General features: G+C 34.2%; 2 protein-coding genes and 2 long non-coding RNA genes across 5 annotated transcripts; all 4 read right to left on the reverse strand.

Annotated features, from left to right (window-relative positions):
• Positions 1 to 325: 325 nt before the first annotated feature.
• Positions 326 to 3129, reverse strand: LOC122592071. The gene is made up of 7 exons (XM_043764315.1): positions 3112 to 3129; positions 2947 to 3030; positions 2287 to 2406; positions 1544 to 1648; positions 1034 to 1120; positions 581 to 666; positions 326 to 428 (listed from the first exon to the last, which is right to left on the reverse strand). Exons 1-7 carry the CDS (start codon positions 3127 to 3129, stop codon positions 371 to 373), a joined length of 558 nt encoding a protein of 185 aa, XP_043620250.1. The 3' UTR covers positions 326 to 370.
• Positions 3130 to 3793: 664 nt separating this feature from the next.
• LOC122598699 lies at positions 3794 to 5073 on the reverse strand. Its single transcript, XR_006323696.1, has 3 exons — positions 4995 to 5073; positions 3992 to 4081; positions 3794 to 3919 (listed from the first exon to the last, which is right to left on the reverse strand). It is a non-coding gene; the product is annotated as an uncharacterized LOC122598699 (long non-coding RNA).
• A 976-nt stretch (positions 5074 to 6049) lies between these two features.
• Positions 6050 to 7258, reverse strand: LOC122597185. Of its 2 annotated transcripts, none has more exons than XR_006323412.1 (2): positions 7141 to 7258; positions 6050 to 6139 (listed from the first exon to the last, which is right to left on the reverse strand). It is a non-coding gene; the product is annotated as an uncharacterized LOC122597185 (long non-coding RNA). The 2 variants fall into 2 exon arrangements; XR_006323411.1 differs by lacking the exon at positions 7141 to 7258 and adding an exon at positions 6258 to 6462.
• A 2688-nt stretch (positions 7259 to 9946) lies between these two features.
• Positions 9947 to 13352, reverse strand: LOC122592167 (probable LRR receptor-like serine/threonine-protein kinase At3g47570). The gene is made up of 3 exons (XM_043764396.1): positions 12026 to 13352; positions 10716 to 11888; positions 9947 to 10641 (listed from the first exon to the last, which is right to left on the reverse strand). The coding sequence occupies exons 1-3, from the start codon at positions 13350 to 13352 to the stop codon at positions 10244 to 10246; spliced, it is 2898 nt and encodes a 965-aa protein (XP_043620331.1). The 3' UTR covers positions 9947 to 10243.
• Between the last annotated feature and the right edge of the window lie 8204 nt (positions 13353 to 21556).

Genomic DNA, 21556 nt, shown 5'->3' on the forward strand with positions numbered 1-21556 from the left:
AACTTTAAAAACGCATTTGAAATGAATAAAATAATTAGAAGTAAATAGTGAGTTATGTTCAAGAGGGTCAAATGCAAGTATGCAACTTCGTACGAAAGGCGAAACTGCTACTGGAGCCGTAATCTTAACTTCCATAATGTGATCAGAATTAAAGGAGTAAAAGCGAAGGATTTGTACTACTCGTATTTGACAAAAAAAAAATCCGTTTTGTGTCATGTAGTTTGATCTGAAGTCACTGAACCTTACAAGAGCGAAAATAAAAGAGGGTTCTGTACAATTTGACAACAAAGTTAAACTCTACGGATTTTGTACAGCTTGACGTCCAATTTGTTATCAAGAGTTAGCTACGTCATCTGTATTGATCTTCTTGTTACTTTGGCATTGGGCCTCCGAGACTGGTGTCTGAAAGACACTGGACTTCTTTTCGTCTGAAAAACGAGAAATGAAAATATTCAAAGATAATGTAAATAGTAAATATAATTTTCAGTAGTAGTAGAGAATTCACGTCATGTTTGCTTCATAAAAATGGCATGGATGGACAGAAGATTTACTACATACATATAGGGAAAAAGAGTCATACATGTTGATCTTCAGAGGGTAGTATCGACCACCAAGCATTTTAGTATCTTTGATTGAAAAGGAAAAATTGTAGGCCGGTTTTGACATCTACAAGATATGAAAATTTCAATCATCAATTGAAATCAGTTATAAACATTGGCTTACACAGAACTTCGTATACAGTTTAACTTAAGAAAGGTGATCTACACCATATATTAAAGTAACAGTGCTTTGTATCTAATTTAGCCGATCAAAATCAAAATCATATCATAACAGCAGGAACTATTTCCAATAACATGAGTGCTTGTACACTTAATAATTAACTTAGTGGTTTCCTAAGTTGCCTGATCTTTCGTGTAATTTATAAACTTACAAGGGTAAAATCCCTATTAGTCTATTACCCAAAAACAAGTATAACAATTACAATTTTTAATTACTAAAAATGAGTGGAGTAACAGAGAGAACAGAGTCATACTTGATTAAATTGCATCGGGTAAATTCTATCGCCGAGCATCAACACCTCGTCCATAGACCATGAAAATTCACTGCTAGGTCTAAACATCTACAAGAGTTTAAATCATCAAGAAACCATCAATATACAGACAGTAATTCATCTGTGAATTTTGCTTTGGAGTTTGGAAATCTAACTAGAATATCAAATCAGATGCAGTTTATCTTGTGAATTACAAAAAAGGGCAACCAAATCAATATTAACAAAGCAGGGGATTTAAAAGGAGTGCTATATTAGATAATCCAAGTATATGTAAGTTGTAAATTGTATTGTAATTGTATATCAATGACAATGTGTGTACAATGGTTTATATACTAGACTAAGTTACACAGAGGTCCTTCTATTATGAATAATAATAAACCTAGCATAATATGTCTAATAATATTAAATACTGCAACTTAAACACCAAATCATCCATATTGTCTCATAACTAAGAAAGAAAAAGCATGAAGAAAAAAAGGAAAGTTTACTTACTTTCTCAAGTCGTGTGGGGGTGATCCGATCACTATGAGGTAAGTCGCCTTCTCTGATTGCCTTTGAACAATTGCTTCGTGCAACATCTAGCATGTCACTGTGCAGCTGTGCATTCATGGTTGAATCATTGGTCATAAACATGCACAAGAGAAATTAAACTCCTTTACGTCTTGTTTTGTTGGTTTAAAAGCAGAAATGAACTGGCAATTTTGACTCATTATTTTACAGATAGGTTGACACAGATATGTGACATCTTTACTGGTCAAATGAGTAAGATACTGATATGGATCAAGATCAGCCAATGGGGACTAGTTCACAGCCAAAAAAAATAAAACATGACAAATCCACAAATCAAGTAATTAATGTTTCACTGTAATGATATAGTTATAATAACCAAATAAATTCGGAAGTTAATAAACACAAAAATGCAACAGGTCAAGCCAGCCACACCCGATCCATTCCACTTTTGCAAAAGGTTATCATTTCTTAACAAGGGCCTGTTCTGACCAGTTCAACCTGCCTGAACCACACGTTTTCCACCAGTATTTAGCTAAATTATTATTACTCTGACTATACTTACTATTTTTCCTGTTATGATCTAGCAAGTGTCAGATCTAAAGAAAAAACGAGACTTTGCCTTTTGCTTTAACAAACTATGTAATTTGAATCTCATTGAAGTATTAACTCATCTCTAACATTTAACTTTATAACATGCATCCAGAAATGAATGAAATCGTACTTACTTCATCAAAATCCTTCGAGAAAATTCCATCATTATGTGCTAACGCCTTTCCAGTTAACACTGAAATGTTTTTGACTGGTTGTGTCAACTCTTGTCCAGTTGTAGCTCCTGGTTGTGAAATCTATAAGATATAACAACAAGTCAAAGCATTAAGGAAGGTTTAACAAGTTCTGTAATTTAGTTATTTATAAGATATTTAAACAACTTAAGGCCTAGACAAATTAAGGCCTCTTGAATCTGTTTATGACTTGTTAAAATAAAGAATGAACTAGTCTTTTACAATTCATGCTGTAACATTCTCCAGAAAGTACTGGGTTATAGTTAAATTTAGGACCATACTGCTCACAAAAAGAATTAGTAACTAGACGTTAAGTACACGACCAGACTTCATAAGACTCAACAAAATCGGAAAAAACAAGAGAATTAGCTTTCTAAGTCACAGGGAAACACCAACTCGATGCTTTAACCATCCTTGATACTAATAACGATTAAGTTCCAATTAATACAAATAATCAAGTCTCACCTACCTAGTTATCTGTATACAAGTTGTTTAATCAATATATGTACATAGTGATGATAAATTATACAATAATATTTAGATATCTCAAATGTCAAATCAATTTAAGTATGACCATGTGGAATTAGAGGAGCTGTTACTTACATTCTCAAACAAGGATGGGAAAATTCGATAACTATGTGTCAAACCATCTCCAGTAGGAGACGATAAATTTCCCACTTGTCGTATCTATAAGATATATCGACAACAAAAATCATTAAATAAATTTCATTTAGTTTATTACATACAACCTGCTAAAGCAATGATAACCTTGTCATATAAGATCATATATTAGTTTAAATATCCCCCAAACATTTCCAGACTCTATACATGTAATTAAAGTACTCTGCACAAAACAAAATTGAAGATTTTTGAATAAATATAAAAAGCTATTTTATAATGTAAGTCGGCTTCTCTTATAACTACACATTCTGGATGGCAAGAAAAGAATAGCAATCTTTAAAAGTAAGACATAACAATTTTGAGTCATTTAGTTCGAGATGGGCAAACGTATTTGTGTATTATCTCTAACGGGTCAAAAGGGTGGTAAAAAAAGAAGAATTTAAATTTAAATGGGTCAAATAGATTCAATGTCTTAAAGATCTACTAAAAGGTACGAATCTGGTAACTAAGTTTCAAATAGTAATTATATAGCTTGGTAATCATAGAGAAAACTTATCAAACAAGATGGCAAGCCTGTCCAACCCAATCTGTTCCACTTCTGCAAAAACTTATGAGTTCTTAACCAAGCCTGTTTTGACCCTTTATCTAACCTGCCTGACCCACTCCTTTTACCACCACTATATGGTTAAAAACTTACTACCCTGATTAAACTTACAATTGCTCCTGTTATGATCTAGCTAGTGTCAAGGATTAAGACAAAAGACTCATCTCAGATGTTAAACAGCTTAAAGGTTCGCATTTGTAGAAAAAACAAAATTGTACTTACTTCATTAAGATCCTTCGGGCAAATTACTCCATCACTTTGTGTAAACGCCTTTCCAGTTAACACTGAAATGTTTTTGACTGGTTGTTTCTATAATGAAGATCAGTAATGAAGGTCAGTAGAGAGGATCACCTAGTTCCATATATTCAAATGTCAAAAAAACACTTGAGGATTAGTATGTTGATATGAGGACATGTTACTCACTTCCTTAGTCTGCTCCTGGTAAATTCGATCCCTTTGTGTTAACTCATCTCCACTGGTAGCTCCTGAAAGATGGTCGACTGGTTGTGTAGTCTGTAAGATATAACAACAATATAGAGCATTAATGAAAGTATACCAAGTTCTGTTATTACTTATTAGTTATTTACAAGTTGCATAAACAGACACATACTGTCATTTCAGAACACGTGAAATTAAATATCCCAAAAAATTTATAGTCTCTAAATTGGTATTCAATTAGATTCATCCAACACGAACAGATATCTTGTTCTCCTGTAAACAGTTTAGATTCATCCAACATGAACTGATATTTAATACAAAAGATCTTAAAAATAATCTAACCAGGGTAAATCCCTTTACCAAAAAATAAGATCTTAGAAATACTTCAGTAATCCAAAAAAAGCATACAGTACACTGGATAGAGCATAAGGTAAGTCCATCATGTTCACCAGTTATTATATACATTTTGCTACATATAACTTCAAGCGCTTCATAGAACATGCGTGAAATTCTGTCTTCCAGATTGCAGTAAATCATGTTCTCCTGTAACCTTTACACAATTGTGTCATGCAACATTTACCGTGTCATAACACATCTGTTCAATTTTGGTGAAGGACCATACGGTTTTAAAACAGAGTCAGTAACGGATCGTTTCTAAATGAAGTCAGTTTTTAGTATTCTTATTTTGCATTTTTCAGTTTTCATCAGTTTGGTCTAATGAAGTTTTGACTTAATATAAGTATATAACACCCTTAAGAGAAATGGTAGTTAGACAAAAAGATCACTAACTGTTTTAACCACTCTTGATACTCTTTAAGATAGATTGCTAAATTCTTACAAGTAATTAAGGCTCACATAGTTATCTGTAGCAATTTGTTTAACAAATATGGTATATTGTGATGATAAATCATATAAAAAAAATCAAAGCGTTTCAGCTGCGAAACCGATTTAATGATGGGCATGAGGAAATGAAAGAAATCTTACTTACATTGTCAAACAAGGATGGGAAAATTTGATAACTATGTGTTAACCCACGTCTAGTTGAATGCAAACAATTTTCCACTCGTTTTTTCTGTAAGATATAACATCACAAAATGTCATTAATGAACATTCACATAATTTTCCACTAGATCCCCAACATTTCTAAAGTCTACATGGAATTCAAGTACTTTTTGCATAAAAAATCTGAAGATTATATGAACCAAAAATGCTATATCTTCCATAATGTAAGTCGGCTTCTCCAATGACCACTACACTTTCTGGATAGAAAATAAACTATAGCTATCGTGAAACGAAGATGTAGCGATTTTGAGTCATTAATCTAACGATGGGCTGACTTCATTATGTAATATCTCTATCGGGTCATGTAGGTAACATAAAATAAAGTAAAAAAACTGAAACAGGTGAAATGGAATTAATAATGTCTTAAAGATCTCCTGAAACACACAAATTAAGTAATTGAGCTTAAATTGTAATGATATAGTTTTAAAAAGCCCCACTCGATCCGCTCCACTGCTGCAAGATGCTATGATTTCTTAACTGAGCCTGGTTGGACCGATTATCACCTGACCCACTCGTTTTACCACCATTATTCATGATTTAATCATTTATTACACAGATTAAACTTACAATTGCTCCTGTTATGATATACTTAGGGTTGAGAATCAAGATAAAACGAGACTTTTCAATTTGCTTGAAAAAATTATATAATATGAATCTCGCTAAAGCATCAAGTCATCTCAACTGTTAAAAGACTTAAGGACATATTTCTAGAAATAAAGGATAAATTATACTTCATCAAAATCCTTCCGGTAAATTTCATCACTTTGTGCTAACACTGGGGTGTTCTTGTATGGATGTTGTTTCTATAATGAAGATCAGTAACGAAGGTCAGTGATGAAGATCACGTAATTCATATATGAGAGTTTTTTTTTTTTTTACTAATATGTAGACTTACATGTTAAAGCACACAAGCCATCAAATAATCTCAAATGCCGAAAACAGTTAAGAGCTAGTATGTCGATATGCAGGACATGTGCTTACCTCCTTAGTCTGCTCCCGGTGAATTCGATCATTTTGTGTTAACTCATGCCCACTTGTAAGTTTTGAAAGATGGTTCACTGGTTTTCGAACCTATAAAACATAGCATCAAAACAGAGCATTAGTGAAGGTTAAGCAAGTTCTGTATCTAGTTATATACAAGTTGTTTATACAACATGCATACTCTCATCTTAGAATTCAGAACAAATACGAAAATAAATATCCCGTCAATTTTTGAGACTCTACAGTGGTACTCAATTAGATTCGTCCAAAATGAACAAACATTCAATAATCTTTAAGATGCGTCTATAATCCAAAAACGACATATCTTGCATATGGTAAGTTGTGTTCTCCACTAACTATTTCGTGCAACATCGACCATAACATAGCGCACGTGTGCATTCTAGTCTTCCAGAATGCAGGAAATCCATAGCGATCTTTGCAAATCATAAATAGTTATGAAATACGGCCAAATGGGTCATTTCAGGTTCTATTATATATGAATCGGGCCAAATGGGTATGTACAAAATACGCCATAGAATTACATTTCAAACCGTATGAATGGGTTAAGACTGACCCAAATGCTATTCTTTTGCTAAAATTACATAAAAATCATACTAAACACACTAATTGAAGATATTGATTTCAATTTAAAGCGCAAAAAACTCATTCGGGTCAACCCACCTCAACCCTAACCATTTCTACTAGTAAAAAAAAAAGAATCATCTTTGACCCGAACTAGTACTCAACCCGGCCACCCGATTAAAAGTTTATCATATTGATTAAATTTAACTACATTTGGTCTGACTCTTATAACAAAATCGAACATCTTACAGAACACAAATGGAATTAACCCTAAAACAGCAATAACATTCATTAAAAAAAATTACCAACTTGAATTATTATTTCACAAATAAGAAACAAATACATAAAGTAAAGAGACAAAAGACCCATATAACTGAATATCAATAAAATCGCTTTTATGGGTTATCGATCTTTTATCAAGAACAGTAATGATAATATGGAAAAAATAAATAAATTAAAAAAAAAAAAAGAGAGAGAGAGAGAGAGAGAAAAGAAAAGAATTGACCCACCCGCACTACCATTTTACGATGATGATGAAAAGGGTTCATCTTGCTTGCCATTTACGAGTATCTTTTTTCTTGACAAATGTATTTTTGAATTGAAAAAGAATCAAGAAAATGATCAAGATTTTTATTTTTGGGTTTTTATTTTTTTTCTTTTGTGAACACGGGGTTTATATATGTGTCACTGGGCGGGGGAGTTAATTGCTGACCCAATTTTTCGAACGCTTAATTGCTGACCGTTACTCCGTCCGTAGTAGGGAAGTGATTTTTCTACTTAAGCTTTCGCTTCTATCTACTACAGATTATTTAATATACATTTTTACCTGCATAAACCCCGACCCCGATCCCGATCCCGATCCCGATGGATTATGTGGCACTCGGCATAGTTCTCTTTCCCACCCCACCCATTATATTAGGGAAATGATTTTTCTACTTCTTTCACTTCTTTGGAAAAACCCTCTAACTAGCCGATCAAAGGCACGACACTAATTAGGGATAAAACCATCTCCTTTCAAGGTTTTATCCTGAGACCTCCCCTATCACGAAGAGATTATTGACTTATGTCCAAACACTGCACTCTATGTGGAAGTACTTTATACTACAGATTATTTAATGACATTTTTACCCTTATAAGAGCATAAACCCCAACCCCGATGGATTATGTGGCACCCGACATCGTTCTCTTTCCCACCCCACCCATTTATGCCCGAAACTTTCACTAACATTCTTGATATTCTTGCCGTTGTTCAGTATGCGTATTTTTTATTTGTTAATGATTATTTTAATCAAGTAAAAGTCAAAATGATACTGGTTGTTTCTATTTCTTTTGCTTTTATTTTTTTTTATATGAAAATCAAAGTAATTATCTCTTTACTCTTTTTCTTAAACCCAATGTTTAATATATCATATCTATCAATTTTAAGTTTTCAAAAACTAGAAACTGAGTCTTGCGTATGAAATTTTTATAATTATTTTAATGATTAGATTGTTACAACTTATATACATTAAATATATATACATTTAAATGTTATATTTATTATTGAACTCATTTTAGTAAACTTTTTAAAAATACGTGTTTACATATAAAGAAATTTAGAAGGGACAAAGAATAGGTATTTAGGTAAAAGGTAATTAAAAAAGTTTTTTTTATGACTGTATGAAATCAAATGAATAAATGATTGAAAGTTCATACTAAGATAATTAATTACATTAGAGGTTAAAAATGTCATAATGAATAATTTGTAGTAGTTGAAGTAAATTCTTGTATAAAATTATCTTAAGTAATTTTTATCCAAAACAGAGATCCATATATGTTGCAATTTTTTGGAAACTCCTTTTACCCATTTAAGAACAAATCTGCTGCTAAAATCTCTATCGTTCTACATACTCTCCACATAAATTTGCACTTTTTTTTCGTGATGATATATAAAAAAAATAATATGCTGCATCTATTGCTTATACACTGAAAGAGAGCTATAAAGCCACCAATTTACAATAATAAATTGTATTAATTTATCCCAAACTAGAGATTTCTAACTTTAATTCTTTATAAAAAAAAAAAAAAAAAAAAAAAAACAAATGAACCTTTTACATGAAAGGTTAAACAATGAATTCATGAGATTAACGATAGAATTCTCTATTCTTCCTTATCTTTTTCATTGTTCTTTACATTATAATTTTACAACATGTTACAAACACGATATGAACCAAAATATGAAGATTTTGGCCTATCAACTCTTCTCGGGCTAGTCATTGAGTTAAACAAAGATAACTAAATTTGATACAATCGTTTATAAAATTACGCTTTTGAGGTACGATCCCTTTTGTTGAACTACCGTTTCATATATAATTTAACCATCCTCTCTAAATGATTCAGAAAATAAATCTTTGATTTTTGCGAATTTATATGAATGCAAATTCTAATATCTATTCTAGTACATAATCTGAAACACATTTACTTTTGTCAACTGTCTTTTACCAGTATTCGAGGCTTGGCCTGATACATGTTGAGGCACTTAGTTTAACAAGTAAGGAATTTCTTTTCTAGTACTTCCATGCATTCAAACGTGTATAAAAACATATGGCATACCCATACAAGAGATATCTAGATGATCATGTATGAAGTAACCTTCTATTGATACGATAGGTACATACGCTCATACATATCTAAAAGCATTCTGGACATTACCTACCATTCTATACAGGATTGAGTGTTATTGTTGTTGTATTCTTTTAACTATTATATCAAACATGTTGCCTACATACCTTTCCTAAACTATGAATTTGTTTCTGTTTATTTTTTTACAAATGATATTTAACTAAGCTCATAAACAATAACATATATATGTACTAAAAACTTTCATTTACAATCAACATCAAATGATTTTCATGACCCTATTTACTGCTTCTCTCTTTTTAGCTTTCATTGAAATGGAGAAGACAAGATGGACTGGCTATCGACTTTGCTAACAGTAATATAGTAATATTAGCTAATCTTTACTTTAAACTAGCTAGGATCTCAACTTAATAATTTTTGCGATTTATAATCATTATGCCATCAACGTTTCGTTTGTAACTAAATACCCATTTACATCCAATCAGATTTTGGGTACTGTGTGTACAAGCTCCCACGTACAATCGATATGGGACAACCAGATAATTCTCATACCTTGTAATAGAGTTCATAAGATTATAATGGTGTCAATTTAGAGAGAAAGAGAGAAAGTTTTGTGTATCAAATCAATATATGTATTGAAATGATCAAATGAATCCGAAATAACCATCTCTTTGTTTTCATAACTAGTCCCTCTACTTTCTAATATTAGTAATACAATCCTTTATTTAGTTTTAATACGTAATACTGAAATTGACCAATTTATGTTACAATAAACAGGACATAAGGCAGACACTCCCGGGCATTGCCATGCAGTTTACGACTGAAGTGACCTAATTAATTGGCAACACAACAAAAATCAACTAGATATGATGAGTCGAAGGTACCAAAGAAAATCAATGGGGCGAGAGAGGCTTGAACTCTCGACCTTGGTATAACATACAAGTAGTTATGAGATGTACGCTTTAGCCAACTTCGCCACCACCCCTTGATGTCTTAAAAACTTTGAAAGATTTCGTTAATGTGACGCAACTCATGCACCAGCTTGTTCGTATCCATCCTATCGGTGGGAGACTCCATGGAACACGCCAACCCAATTCTAGCCAGTGAAATCATGCTCTCTTCCAATCTCTTTAACTTTGGTAGTTCATCCATACTGTAACCATGGTTCATGTTTGGAGCTTGCTTATGTTCCTTGTTTGTAGAAAATAGCGCCTGCGGTTCAATGATATCCATGAGACGCTCAGGCAACGCCATCTTCACATATTCATGGAGATTCAATCCTTCTTGGAAAACTGGATCGGTTGGTCTCCTTCCTGTCATCATCTCCAACAACAAAATCCCAAAACTGTAGACGTCCCCTTCTTTTGTCATCTCATTTCCAACACCATACTCTACAAAAGTGCAAATGTATGTATTAAATAATTAAGTAATAGAACACATTAGATGTTTAAAATTAACTGGTTACCTGGAGCTGCATACCCAACTGTGCCTCTTATTCCAATTGAACTGCTTTGATGAGGCTTTAATGGAAGAAACTTTGCTAGCCCGAAATCACCAATGTGAGCCACCATTTCACTATCCAGTAAAATGTTGCTTGGCTTCAGATCACAGTGAATTATAGTAAAGTCACAGTTTTGGTGGAGGTAGTGAAGGGCATGAGCCACATCTGTTGCAATTGTTACTCTTTGACGAATAGTTAATCTTCGTGGAGCTTCTTCGTTCTCAGTTTTTTGTTGAGAACTTGGATGTAGCCACCTTTCAAGACTCCCATTTGGCATGAACTCGTAAATAAGAGCTTTGAAATCATTACCTTGAAAATCAAGAGATGAACAAGATGTAATGATTTTTACAAGATTACGGTGCCTTACGTTTTTCAAAGTTTCACACTCAGCAACAAAACTTTTCAAAGCTCCTTGATTTCCAAGCTTTAGAACCTTGATTGCAAACACTTCACCATCTGGTTCAAAGATACCTTTATAAACTTCACTAAAAGTACCCGACCCGATTAGATTCTGTCGGGAGAACTCGTCTGTGGCTTTGAGTATGCTTCCATAAGATATTCTTGAAAATGGTTGGATGAATGAAGCTTCTGTTGGCAGTGGTTGTGTCTTTCTGATTTTCCAACAAAACAATGAAACCAACACTAATGCTATAACGAGAAACAAGCAAACTGGGATGACAACTAGAATAACATGTGGCATATGCGAACCTTTTGCTGACACGGCACACTTAGGTAGGCCAAGCTCAGGAACGCCTCCGCATAGCTTGTTGTTCCCATCAATCGCAAAAGTGCTTGCATTCTTAAAAATGCCTGTCATAGGTACCTCGCCCTCAAGATTGTTGAACGCCAAATTCAATGTAGACAGGTTTAACTGCCCGAAGAAGCTTGGAATCATTCCAGAAAGGTTGTTACTAGAAAGATCAAGGTTTCTGATACCTCTTAAAGCACTCATAGCCTGAGGTATCGGACCTTGAAAATAATTTTCTTTCATATCTAGGACCTCAAGGCTTGTGCAACTCGCAATGGTGTTTGGGATTGTGCCAATCAGATTGTTATGCGACAAATCAAGTGTTGTCAAGCTTTTGAGATTTCCTATGTTCTGGGGAACTGGTCCACCTAAGTGATTATCAGAAAGATCTAGAGCAATAAACAAGGATGATGTATGAAAAAGCTCTATGGGTATTGGGCCAGTAAGATTGTTTTCAGAAAGGGACAACAATGTCAATCTCGTGCAGTTACCAAGATTGGTGTTATCTGTCCTTCTAATCTATTACCTTGCAGAAGCAATGCATCTAACAATGACAGGTTTCCTATAAAATTTGGAATGTTCCCGGTGAAGCTGTTGTATTCTATGGTAAAACGTCGCAGGTTTCGCAGATTGGCAAGCTCACTAGGAAGTATGCCTGTGAACTGATTATATTCCATCCTTAAATGCTCTAACTTCACAAGATTCCCTATGCCAGATGGAAAGGCCCCGTACAATGAGTTTGCAGAAATGGATAGAATTGTAAGTTGAGATGAGAGATTGCCTACAGAACTAGGAAGAACTCCTCCTAATTTGTTATTATGAGCAAGCAAAACTTCAAGATTGCTACAATTGATCATGGTATCAATGAATTTCATCTCATCTGGTTGAGACTTTCCTAAATGGTTTCGAAATAGACCAACATACGAAAGATTAGGCATCTGATTGAAATTTATGTTAATTATCTCAGTGAAACCGTTTAGACCCAAGCCAAGTTCTACCAAGTTAGAACAGTTAGAAAATGAGAAGGGAATAATTCCTGTAAAATTATTTGCTGTTATTTGGAAAAACTCAAGATTAGGTAGCTGCAACCCTATATCTTTTGGTAGATCTCCAATGATTTCATTGTTTGTGAAACTTATAACTCTTAATGATGTTAAATTGTATAAGGATGGAGGGATCATACCATGGAGTTGGGTAACGGAAAAAGTTATTACTTGCAACTTGTATAACTTATCTAAATCTCGTGGAATGCTTCCACCTAGAGGATTTCCAACACCGTAGATGAATTCAAGAGAAGTGAGATTCGCTAAGAAAGATGGTATCCCTCCTGTGAAATCATTGTCCCTAAAGGCTATGAACCTGAGGTTTACCAGAGAACTAAACTGTTGTGGGAGCTTTCCAACTAGTTTATTGCGAGACAACCTAAGTTCATCAAGTCTAGTGCAGTTTGATAAAGCGGCTGGAACTTCACCTTCAAAATAATTGTCGTTGAGAATCAGCTTCTGTAACCTGAATAAGTTGCCTAATTGAGGTGGGATTGCACCTTTAAAGGTGTTGTTCTCAAGAATATTTACTCTTAGAAAACTCAAATTTCCAATATGAGGGGAAAAGGAACCAACTATGCCTCTAGACCCAAGGTTCAATTCGGTGACTCTAGGATGCCGACGACCACATGTAACTCCTTGCCATTGGCAAAAATGGAGGGATGTATTCCATGACTCGAGAACATTTTGTGGGTCAGTTATGGTCGATTTGATGGCTAGAAGTGCAAGGTGATCGGTATGGTTTTTGGCAAGGGTTGTAGGACATAATAGCAATGCTATTACATGGATGAATATTGAAACGTACGTCATGACCAACATTCTATATTGTTCTTTGAACAATTATTCCTGGTATTTCTATAAGTATCATTCCTATATGAGCATTGTCGTCAGTGTCAATAGTAAGTCTTGGAAAAATGAAGCATGGCCCCACTGGATATTATGTTTTACTTGAGTTGATATCAAGTCTTTCTCTTGTTTCTACCACTAGTATGAAAAGTCTTGGTCTTGTTTCTAAGAGTATTAATTGAAATAAAATTCCACAATTTTTTTAATTTGAATAATTTAGAACAAGTCAAAAGCTGTGAAATTAGCAACCACCTGCCTTATTTTCAGAGGAGAAACTTGAAAATTTTCGATGGGGTCAGAATTTAATTTTTTTTTCCAGACACTATTTTTTTAAAATGGGGGACGAAACTGAGTATATCGAAAATTTTTCATACGAAAACAATATACCCTCTACATCGCAATAAAAAAATTCGGCCCCCCGCCCCTTATATAGCTGTGCCCATGCTTATTTCTTGATGATAAATTTTTTTAATACGAGCATGGTACCCGCGCAATGCGATGACAGTGGTGGGGAAGACGGTCTAGTGGTGTCGGTGATGGTACTATTAGTGGTGGTGGCGGTATCAAATGGTGTAGGTTGATGTAATTGTGATAGTAGAAATTTTTAGAAGATAATGACTTAAAATATTAATTTTTAAAATAAAGATTTAGAGTGTAACATAATTCATTAAAGACAATACATAAAAAGTCAAGAGTAATTCTGGTAATTCAAAGGTAGAATTACCTAAAATAAAAAGAGGTTATTTGCTTTATAAAGGAGTAAAAGATAAAGATTAGGAAAAAAAATAAAGATACAAAATTAAATTTTTTTTGTAATTTTAATTCCATTCTTATATCTTGACGATAACCTTTGTCAATATATTTATTTTTTTTGAATAAATTATTCACCGTAAAAGGATTTTGTTTTTAGTGAATGTGTTAACTTCCACTTTTTTTTCTTTTTTATTTCAATCTACCGTAAGTACCAAATAATCACTAAATTTATTATTCGCATTGAAAGTTGTTTGTAGTCACTACAACAAAAAAAATTCATTAATTCACACTTACTTCAAAAGAAGTGTTAAGAAATTTTTTAATATATCTACAGTTAAAAATGTTTAAGTGTATACACATGTAAAAGTGTGAAACAATTTAAAAAATTATAACTTTCTCACACTTATATGTATGGAAATAAAAAATTCATACCTAAAAGTATGAACATATGTCAAACATATTCATACTTAAATGTGTGAAAGTCAAATTGTAACAGCTAATTTCTTCACATCTTTCTTGTGTGAAGAAATTTGGTGTTACAAATTAATCCTTACAAACAATTGATATAGTTTTACGCACTTGGAAGTCTTTCCAACTAGCACCCAAAAAACAGTATAACAATTACATGTTTTAATTGCTAAAAATGAGTGGAGTAACAGAGATAACAGAGTCATACTTGATTATATTGCATCGGGTAAATTCTATCACCAAGCATCAACACCTCGTCCATGGACCATGAAAATTTACTGCTAGGTCTAAACATCTACAAGAGTTTCAATAATCCTCTAGGTTGTCTTGTTTATTAATTTATTAATTGCTAAGTCTGGTGCAGTTTGATAAACCAGCTGGAACTTCACCTTCAAAATAATTGTCGCTGAGAATCAGCGTCTGCAACCTGAATAGGTTGCTTAATTGAGGTGGGATTGTACCTTTAAAGCTGTTGTTCTCAAGATTAATTACTCTTAGAAAACTCAAGTTTCCAATATGAGGGGAAAAGGAACCAACTATGCCTTTAGACCCAAGGTTCAACTCGGTGACTCTAGGATGCCGACAACCACATGTAACTCCTTGTCATTGGCAAAAATGGAGGGATGTATTCCATGACTCGAGAACATTTTGTGGGTCAAGAGTTACGGTCAATTTGATGGCTAGAAGTGCAAGGTGATCGGTATGGTTTTTGGCAAGGGTTGTAGGACACAATAGCAATGCTATTACATGGATGAATATTGAAACGTATGTCATGGCCAACATTCTATATTGTTCTTTGAACAATTATTTCTGGTATTTTTTTTTTCGAACAGCTTATTATATAAAAAGAAACTAGCAAGAAACTAGTTTAATAGTTAGACATACAAGAGAATAGAACTGGAAGGATTGTTTATCCAATCTAACCAAATAAGCCTAACTTTACACTTTCTATTAGAAATCCATAGGAAGGGGAGGAGTTTAATGTCATCAAGAAGAAATTATTTATGGTATTTCTATAAGTATCATTCCTATATGATCATTATCAATAATACGTCTCAAAATGGAAAAATGAAGCATGGCCCCACTGGATATTATGTTTTACTTGACTTGATCTCAAGTCTTTGTCTTGTCAACTGGGCGGACATCTCCATGAAACTGATGTATCTTCCACAAATCGCATACCCCAAAAGCAAAAAAAGAAGATATCTGATTCCATAGACATATTTGTTCCCATACGCTTTGCGTATGGGAACAAATATGTCTATATATGGAATCAATAGTCCTAGTTGATCCTAAAATAAGAGGTGTTTCAAATTATCTCACCCCTAGGGTTATATATATATATATATAAATATATATATATAGGGTAAAGTTATTTTGAGAACCCTTTTTTTGTGAGAACCTTTGACAACTTTTCAAATCAAGCCCAACCGATAATTATTTTTTACATGAAAATTGTTTTTTGATTGTGTGGAGCATGGATTATCATCCGTTATACAATTATGTGAAGATTTAAATTCTTGATCACATGTGCACAAATATTGCTATGATCACATGTATGCAAGTCGATCACATGTAATCATAGCAATATTCGTGCACATGTGATCAAGAATCAAAATCTCCACATAATTGTTTAACGGATGATAATTCATGCCTCCACACAATTATAAACTTCAAAATTACACACAAGTTATTCAGAAAACAATCAAAAAACAATTTCATGTAAAGAATAATTATCGGTTGGGCTTGATTCGAAAAGTTCTCAAAGGTTCTCGCAAAAAAAGGGTTCATAAAATAACTTTTCACTATATATATATATATATATGGTGAGGAATGAGGATCCTGGAAGAAGGGGTGTTAAGGAAAGAAGGGAGACAAGGTCCTATTGGTCAATCAGAACGCGACATGTGTTAAAATAAAAAAAAACGTTGTGGCAACTTTGTAAATAATTTAAAGTTTTGTGAAGCTTGGTCAGCTTCAACTCTCAGTGGGTTGGGTCAACTTGGGTTAGGTCAGCCTGAGTTGGATCAGCTTAGTTTGGGTCAGCTTCAGGTTGGGTTAGTTTATGGTCTGGGTCAGTTTGGGTCAGCTTGGGGTCTGGTCAGGTTAGGTCAACTTGGGTCAACTTGGGGTTGGGTATGGGTCAGTTTGGGTCAGCTTGGGGTCTGGTCAGGTTAGGTCAGCTTGGGTCAACTTGGGGTTGGGTCTGGGTCAGTTTGAGTCATCTTGGGGTCTGGTCAGCTTGGGTCAGCTTGGGGTTGGGTCAGTTTGGGGTCTGGGTCTGGGTCAGGGTTGGGTCAGCTTGGGGTTGGGTCAGCTTGACACACAATCTATATAAATGTAAATTATGGGTTTTGGGTCAGCTTGGGTCTGCTTGGGGTCAACTTGGGGTTGGGTTAACTTGACACAATTTACACATAATCTACACAAATGTAAATTAATCTACACACATGTAGATTATGGGTTTTGGGTCAGCTTGGGTTCTGGGTTGGGTCAGCTTGGGGTCTGGTCAGCCTGGGTCAGCTTGGGGTTGGGTTAGTTTGACACAATTTACACATAATCTACACAAAATTTAGATTAATCTACACAAATGTAGATTATGGGTTTTGGGTCAGCTTGGGTCAGGTTGGGTCAGGTTGGTTCAGCTTGGGGTCTGGTCAGGTTGGGTCATCTTGGGGGTGGGTTAGCTTGACACAATTTACACATAATCTACACAAAATGTAGATTATTGGTTTTGGGTCAGGTTGGGTCAGCTTGGGGTCTGTATCAGGTTGGGTCAGCTTGGGGTTGGGTTGGGTCAGCTTGGGGTTGACCAAGCTGACCCAGAACCCGGGGCTGATCAAACTGACCAACCAAGCTGACCAACTAAGCTGACCAACCAAGCTGACCCAGAACCCAAGCTAACCTAGAACCCAGGCTGACCAAGCTTCACAAAAAGTTTGATTTATTTACAAAAATGCCACCGCGTAAATTTTTTTTAAAAGCGACGTGTCAGGCTCTGATTGGTTCATAGAGCCTTCTCTCCCTTCTTTCCTTAACACCCTTTCTTATTTGATCTCTCTCATATATATATATATATATATAAGTTATTTTAGGACCACCTCCTTAATTTAGACCACTTAGACCATTTTAGGACATGTGTTTTTTGTAACTTACACAACAGTGACAACACCATGATCATCTACTACGATATACAAGACTTTTTTGTAAAAGCACTAAGACTTTTTGACCACCGTGTAGCGGGAAAATCATGTGTAAGTTAAGTTACACATGTGTAAGTTATGTGTAAGTAACTTAGCGGGAAAATCATGTGTAAGTTAACTTACATATGTGTAACTTACACATGATTTTCCAGTGGCCCCGTCGCTAGAAAGTCTTAGTGCTTTTACAAAAAAGTCTTGTATATCGTAGTAGATGATGATGATGGTGTGTAAGTTACAAAAACTGCATGTCCTAAAATGGTCTAAATTAAGGAGGCGGTCCTAAAAAACTCACCCATATATATATATATATATCTAGGATAAGGTTCAATCGAGAAACATTCACATATGAACATAGATAATATTAAGTTTAATTTGATCTACTCATATGTGAATGAATATGTTTACATATACTTATCACATATGTACATTAAGGTATAATATATTGGTTCTCATGGTTCATCCAATTAAAATGGTTCTCACATGAACCTTTATCTAAATAGAAAAAGTGAATATGAGGTTGTTCTCCATCTAAGATTAAATGAAGAACACCTCACATTCTAATATTTTTAATATTTTTTCATAATGTAAATAAAACTGTGAGCCCCCATGAATTTTGTGATTAAATAAACACAATGTGAGGTGTTCCCCATCTAGGACAACCTCATATTCACTTCCATATATATATATATGATTTATAAAACAAGTATTAAAGTAAGACAAATAAGACAATCCTTAGATCATTAAGTTGATGCACGAAGATTCATGAAGCACAAGTGTATATATTGATGCATTATGATTTTCATGTTGCATGGTGATTTTCAAATATTAAAATTCATGAGGGCCCACAGTTTTATTTACATTATGAAAAAATATTAGGATGTGAGGTGTTTCTCATCTAAGCTTAGATGGAGAACAACCCCATATTCACTATTTCCATATAATCATATGTATATGATATAAAAGAAAGATGTATATTTAAACTATTTTGTAGGTATAATTGTAACACCCCACCGTTGGCGGAAACATGAGGTGTCATGAAAAGTACAGCACGACATGTAATTACATAGATACTGCTAAATGAAATAAAATATAATAAATATATTCCCAAAAACATGAGTTCAAAGTCATAATAGTGCTAAAATAACTTATTACAAACAAGTCAATAAGGAAATAATCCAAGGCATGTAGCCTTAAAGTCCGACAATAAATAAAGGAGCTCTAATCTCCGATGTCCAAGTCTAGCACAGCAGTCTTTATCCCTGATTAGCCTGAGTACCTGAAAAGTATACTAAAACGTGTCAACTCAAAGGTTGGCGAGTTCCTAGGTTTTATGTCAAAAGTCTAGTCAAAGAAATAAGTCTTTTGTCGATTCTTTCAATTCTAAACAAGTAATAGTTCAATATATAACGAGCAGAGTTACGCCAAAATAAGTCCAAAAGTATCAAGTCTCAATGTCTCAAAATCCGGCCTTACGATACATGCCTTAGTCCAAAGTCTCAAGTCTCCAATACACACAAAAAGCACGTCAAATAAGCACGACCATCAAGCACATAATCACATACATACAATCAAGAACAGAAGCACGTCAAATGGCATAAGTAACTCTATACGCACAGGCTCAATATTGAACATAAACAGAAATCGACAAAACTGTTTATAAAGAACAAGTATACTTTTCACCCCAAAACATGTAAAAAGAGGGGCTACAAAACTCACCTGAAAGCAGCACAAGTATTAGTATCCTAGATCAACGAACAATAACATGAACAGTCAGATACACCTGAAACAAGCTCACTATCTGTCCAAAACTCCTACATTGTCCACAAGTCACCCAGTAAGTACTTGGATTTGATTGTACTCGTTTATGTCTTATACTAGTGTCTTAAGAAATGTCATTAAGTCATGTCTAATGTCATATCATTAATAATAATTTTAATTGTACAGACTTTGATTTTTAGAGAGTTTATGAATGAATTTCAAAGAATTTAATCTTTAGAGAGTTTACTTCACAATGAATTTATTCAGGGTATTTATTTAGAAAACTTATCACATAGAACTTATTTGGAGAATTTATTTCACATGATTTATAAGTTCTACGAAACGAACAAAGAGTGTTTAACTTGTGAAGAGTTTATGGCAAAGACTTTATAACTTCTGTGAAGAGAATTTTTTTTATAGAGTTTATAACTTCTTCGAATTTGAGGTAGAGAATTTACAAATTCTTTGAATTTGACACATGACATAGAGTTTGATTTCTATAGTGTTTAATATCATCGAAGTTAATTTTTAGAGAGTTTATAACATCTGTGACTTCAGAGACTTTACTTTGCACGAATTCAACACTACCACAGAGTTTATATTGTGTAGTAAAGAGTTTATAAGTACTTCATAGAGCTCATGATTTAAAGAGTTTATGATGCAACAGAAAATGAGAGAAGAGATAATTTGTTGTTAATTTCGTTATTGATTTCATTGAATGGAATAATCGGTATATAACAACAGTGAGGACGGTTACAACGATCGTAACAACCTTTCAAACAAGTTACACAAACTACCCTTCTAATTCTAAACTAAACAATATCGACCCAAATGATAATATTTTTCTTTATTAAGTAATTGAAGTGTATCAATTACCCCTTCCTTAAGAACTTTTTGCCCTCAAAAAGAGAAATCTGGGTATCGAACCAATATCTCCTCTGCAATTTCCCAAGAAGCATCACTAACCGGTAGACCCTCCCAATGAATTAAAACCTTCACAACTGCCTTGTTACCCTTTTTCTCAATCTTCCTATCCAACACTGCTCGAGGTGTGAGAGACCATTTATTAGCTTGAGGTAATGGAACAACTGGTAGCTGAGACCCATGAGCTTGTTTCAAGAGTGAAACATGAAATGTATGGTGCATTTGAGCTTCAGGAGGAAGTGCCAACTTGTATGCAACCTTGCCAATTTTCTGTAAAACTTGGAAGGGACCAAAGTACTTAGGAGATAATTTCCTGTTATGATGTTTCTTTAAAGATTGTTGTGTAAACGGATGTAGCTTCACCAAAACCATGTCCCCCTCCTTGAATTCCCTTTCACATCTATTCTTATCAGCCATCTTTTTCATCCTATTCCTTGCAGATTGCAGATTCCTTTTTAGATGTTGGATCATGAGTTCTCTATCTCTATGTAGCTCTTCCACAGCAGCAATGGCAGTATCCCCAGGAATGAATGGAATGTGAATTGGTGGTTTAATGCCAAATAGAGCTTCAAAAGGAGACATTTGAATAGAAGAATGCCAAGTAGAATTGTACCACCATTGAGCTAATGGCAGCCATTGCACCCATTGCAGTGGGTTCTCCATACACATACTCCTCAAATAGGCTTCCAAACATCTATTAAGAACTTCAGTTTGCCCATCGAATTGTGGGTGGTAGGCAGAAGACATGGATAATGTAATACCCTGCAGCCTCATAAACTCTTGCCAAAACTTACTCATGAAAATTGGGTCCCTATCTGAAACAATAGTTAGTGGATTGCCATGTATTTTGAAGATGTTATCCATGAAAACCTTTGCTACAGTTGCAGCAGTATAAGGGTGTTGAAGAGGATTAAAATGGCCATACTTGGTAAGTCTGTCAATGACTACCAACACAGAATCTTTTCCATGGACTTTTGGGAACCCAGAAATAAAATCCAAAGAAATATCAGTAAATATTGACCTTGGGATGGGTAATGGTTGCATCAATCCTGGATAAGGTGT

This window comes from Erigeron canadensis, chromosome 1 (genome assembly GCF_010389155.1).
Source record: "Erigeron canadensis isolate Cc75 chromosome 1, C_canadensis_v1, whole genome shotgun sequence".
In the NCBI taxonomy this organism is placed as follows: domain Eukaryota; kingdom Viridiplantae; phylum Streptophyta; class Magnoliopsida; order Asterales; family Asteraceae; genus Erigeron; species Erigeron canadensis.